Raw genomic sequence first — 4,926 nt, 5'->3', positions numbered from 1 at the left:
AATAATTAAACATTCAGAAGTGGTCGTTTTGATGACCGCCCTATTCTAACCTCACCAATATGGATCTTAACAGCCCGGGCATAGCCTCGTACCTAGGTCATCTTAGGAGGAGAGGCTATGCCTAGTGAAGGACTCAAATCGGATTTTGAAGGCGCACCATGGGGTGCAACAATTACGGTGACTAAGGAAGTCAGTGTCAGTTCGTGAACCTCATTGACCGCAAAGACAAGACGCGTGCATAAAGAGGATTGTGGCGAAACCAATCCAAAAGCCAATACATCGTAACTCAACGGAAATGCAACCCTAATCTATTGGGGAGCACCATTGCCAAGACTAGCTACACCGCACCAATGTAATCCTTGAGAGAATTACAAGCCTATGACCCGGTTTCCATGGTACACCTTCCTAAAAACTGTTGACCGAGGGATTGTGGATAGTTGGCACCCACCATGGGACAACAAATGATTTCATCGGCAACTTTATCAAAAGAAAATGACAAAGGACAATATATTTAATATCAAGTTGATACTAATTACACACGGCAGCTGCAACAATACAATAATTCAAGGCAATGAGGAAGCACAGAGCCAAAAGGAAATAAAAACATGACACCAAAATGTCATGGTGTCAACGACACACATCCGCATCAAATGGATCACATTCAAGAAGTCTAACAGGAGGGTGATATAGTATGTGTTGAAAAAAATAAAGCGATGGTGTAATTGTCTTCGTTTCAGAGTCCATGTTGTATTATGCTTAAATTATGTGTTTACACTACTACTGTAAATTTGTCAGTAAATGCACCATACATGTGATGCATGAACAACACAGGGGCTCTATGACATGCAGCTGTAAATATGTTTAGCCAAGTAGAAAACCAGAAGACGGAATGATATGTGTCAACCAAAATGAAATGCACGTTAAAGCTCTGGCTCTACAAGTAGAGCACACCAACTTTGGCAGGAGGCAACTCAGGCAAGGGGAACGAACAGACATTTCATGAACATTAGGCTAATACAGCAGCCATTACGATCACAACAAAATAAAAGTCCACACTGACACAGCAATCATTTGCTACGAATCCACACCACAATCACCTAACTGCAACGAGATGACGACTCTAGAACCAAAACGCACCACAAACCTTGGGCCAGTGAAAGATAATGCCATAAGCTAAAGGAGTCGCCAGCTCACAAGGCCAAGTGTTCATGACTTGGCAGACCGGGACCGCAGTCTGCTTGCCACACAATCGGGGCTTCGTTCAACCAACTTCTTCCTCCTCTTTGGCTCCCGCTTGGATGGAGTGACACAGCCAATGTCATGGTTAGCCTGACCATCCAGAGAGTCAAATGTCACTCCAGACTCGCTTCTGCTATCATCCTTGCAGACATCAGATGTTATCTTCTTCCCTGGAGCGTTGGCTCTTGTTACACCTTCGACAGCTGCCTTTCTGCTTCCTTCAGTCTGGACATTCATCACTTTGCTGCTCATATCAGCAGCATCCTCTAGTCCCTGCTTCGCATCTTGTGCGTGCTCAGAAACCTCGTCAGTAGATGGCAACTCGTTGGAGTCAGCATAGCTTGAATCCTCAGAGTTGGCTCCTGCTCGCTGTGTTGCAATGAGATAGTGTGCCACAGATTTGTACCCAAGTCTGACAACCTGCATGGTACGAAAATGCATGCTTGCTTAGCAATGTTGGAGCAATAACAAAACTATGTGCATAGTAGAGTTCTAGAATCCCAGTAAATGATGATAACTTTGTTAAGTTATTCCGACTTTTGATCATTGAAAACTACAACTAACAGTCATAGAAACACTTCCACTTCAAATGACATTACTACTTTGTACTTCTAAACGCATATTGAGCAATAACGGAACTGTATATGCATAGGAGAGTTCTAGAATCCCAGTAAATGATAATGACTTTGTTAAGTTCTTCCGACTTTTGATCATTGAAAACTACAACTAACAGTCATAGAAACACTTCCACTTCAAATGGCATTATTAATTTTCATACCTTCCTATATGCATTGCCAGTGGGGAACCATCCTCTCTTAGTTCTGCAGATACTGCAATTGCAAATGCCACGACAAACTGGACATGTCCAATTAGGATTCTTCTTAGCTTCTAGCACATTCTCACCATACCTGCATTAGTTACAAAATGTCAGCCCAAAAGACGATAACCAACTGAAAAATACAGAACCACAGGCTTAACATAACTCAGAACCCATGTTTGCATTGCACAAGCCTACAAAACTTCATAACTCAGAACCCAGATTTAACAACTTGAGCATTACAAATCATAGCTGCAACTTGCAAAACTTATTCATGTAAATATCCTTTATGTTAACATATGCAGATACAAACTTGTAATGAAAAATGGAGGCCTATTGCAAGTCAGACATTTATCATAAAAAGTGCCATGTTTTAGCATTTTAGCAGCAAAGGAAAGTATGTCCACATAATCAGATACAAACATTTATGTTACATGCAGATGCATACTTATTGAAAAGATGGAGGCCTACTTGTCATAAGAAGTGCCTTGTTTTAGCATTTAATGACAAAGATGGCAGCAACGGAAGTATTTCTACAAACCATTGATGTACACATAATCATAGATTGCCAGATTGGTAACGAACATGTCACATAAGCATGCTCACAGTAATGAATTAACATAAAACTGTATGTTTTCTCCCACCTCATGTACAAACAATCCCCACAGAACTGTCCTTGGACAATTTGGCAATTGCAGCATCTTGTATGGTGGCCCAGAGTTTTCTGTCTGTATCATGGAAGCATCAAAGGTTAAACAAAGATGACAAACAGTAATAATGTTACCATAACAATTCGTGAGTGCAATAAAATCCATATCATGCATCACTAAAAACTTTGAGTGGGACTAACAATAAAATAGGGCTGCGACCAGATAAAAATGAAGGGGAAATTTGAAGCGAATATGATTCTCTTTGCTAATTATGTTAGAAATTGGACTTTCTTAGATTTCTCTTTACACTAAGAATAGCACACTCTTTTTTAGTTGAGAATACAAGTTGTATAATTTCATCTTACTTAATGCTGCTATTAAGTTGAGGAACCAGCCTAGTATCTAAGAAGGACGTAGCAAAGATAATCTGCAGAAAGAATACATCAGTCAACAGATAGTTGTTGAGCGAAAACTTACCGGCACTGATGGCAGGTCTGGCCCCTGACTTGATCATATATGCGCTTACCGTCTCTGTCATAGCCGTCAACAAAGAGAGTCCAGGGAGCCTCACATTTACCTAAAAGCTTCTCATGCTCCTCAGTGTAAATCTCTTCCTTGCATCCGTGCTCAATCGAGAAAGCACTTCCACGTTCTTGCTTCTCCTTTTTGGTGGGAATTTCGGCATAGCTAACTGGCTCCGCGCTCGTGAGCCTAAATTAAACATGATTCCAGAAGAGGAAGATTTGCATTATTTTCAGGAAAGAGACTTGAGGCGGTGAAGGTTCAGGACTGGAGGAAAGAATGCAAGTTACCAAGCCAACTATCTTGAACTTACTCAACGTGTAAATTTGTTCTTCATAAGATATGAATGTAGCTTTACAGGAAGCCACGCAATTACAGAAACTAATAAATGCAGCTACCAATTATAGACGATATAAGCAGTGAATTTGTTCTTCATAAGATATGAATGTAGCTTTACTGGAAGCCACGCAATTACAGAAACTAATAAATGCAGCTTCTAACAATTATAGACGATATAAGCAGTGAATGGGGAGAAGATAGTGCCAAAAAACAGCACTGAATTTGACCCTGATATGGAAACTAAACTTTGAATGAAAAAGGGAAATGTTATGATGAAAGCAATAGGAGAGTCATTTGATGAAACTCTACGCCCTTTCGCTAATAGTAGTAGGAAAAAACTACAAGAAGTGCAAGATCATGATTCGGGTGCGCAAGAATCCCGCATCATCTCCAATAAATTGATGAACCGAAGAGGGGAAGTTAGGGGGGGCAAGAAGATTGACCTGAGGGACCGGCGCACGGGCAACGGGGCGGCGGGCTTGATCCTGGGAGCAGCGGAGTCGGATCCCGGCGTCTCCGGCTTGCGGCGCCAGCGCCCACGGCCGGTGCCGGTGCCGGCGGGTGTAGCGGAGAGGTTGAAGGTGTTGGCGAGGTCGAGGAGGCCCATCTTGTGCATGCGCTCCCTGTTCTTCCGGATCCTGTCCTCCCTCTGGCGCTCGTAGCCTTGCGCCACGGTCGTGAGCGGGGACACCGGCGACGGGCTCCTAGGCGCCTCCGCCTCCGCCAGCGGGGCCTTCGGCGGGAGGCCGCGCGGCTGGGGCTGCTGCGCCGGAGCGGGCTCCGCGGTGGCGATGGTCTGGGTGGTCGCCATGGGTTCTCGCTCCCCGGGGTGGTGGTGGTGGTGGTGGTGGTGGCGGCGGAGGTTTTAGGTGGGGAAGGGGAGGGGAGAAGAGGAGGAAGCCGCGAAAGCCCAACGGTAAGATTGAGATTTTGGCAGTGCGAGGGAGCCCGGTGGATTATAAGGGCGGTGACGCGACCGCTCGTTTACCCTCGGATGACCGTTGTGGACTTCCTCCGGTGCCAGACAGACAGGTGGGCGTGGGCTCGCCACGCCGAACGTGGCACGGCCGGTCCACCTGCCAGGGACGTGACCCTGTCCGTGTACGCCGCAGCGCGTGGGTCGTGGTGTTTTTGGGCGTGGAGAGAGTGGGTGGGGTTCACGAGACGTGCAGAGTGGCCCTTTTCACGGGCAAATGAAAGGAACGGGGCCAATAGAAAACCCATCTGCCTTTTGCCCTCCCTCACTGACACGTTGGGTCGGTATTGTGGGGACGCTGAGGGTGGTAAGGCTAGGTTTTCTGGTGACCGTGGACTGTGGGACATGTAGCTAGGCTAGAGCTAGCTAGGAAAATAGGCAAT

General features: G+C 45.3%; 1 protein-coding gene across 1 annotated transcript; it reads right to left on the bottom strand.

Moving 5' to 3' along the window:
- Positions 1–978: 978 nt before the first annotated feature.
- Positions 979–4,490, bottom strand: LOC127295156 (uncharacterized). Its single transcript, XM_051325056.2, has 5 exons — positions 4,011–4,490; positions 3,184–3,417; positions 2,701–2,784; positions 2,018–2,147; positions 979–1,659 (listed from the first exon to the last, which is right to left on the bottom strand). Exons 1-5 carry the CDS (start codon positions 4,376–4,378, stop codon positions 1,207–1,209), a joined length of 1,269 nt encoding a protein of 422 aa, XP_051181016.1. The 5' UTR covers positions 4,379–4,490; the 3' UTR covers positions 979–1,206.
- Positions 4,491–4,926: the final 436 nt, after the last annotated feature.

The sequence above is a fragment of the Lolium perenne genome, chromosome 4, assembly GCF_019359855.2.
Source record: "Lolium perenne isolate Kyuss_39 chromosome 4, Kyuss_2.0, whole genome shotgun sequence".
NCBI classification, from domain to species: Eukaryota; Viridiplantae; Streptophyta; class Magnoliopsida; order Poales; family Poaceae; genus Lolium; species Lolium perenne.
This window is presented reverse-complemented; position numbering and strand designations above follow the sequence as displayed.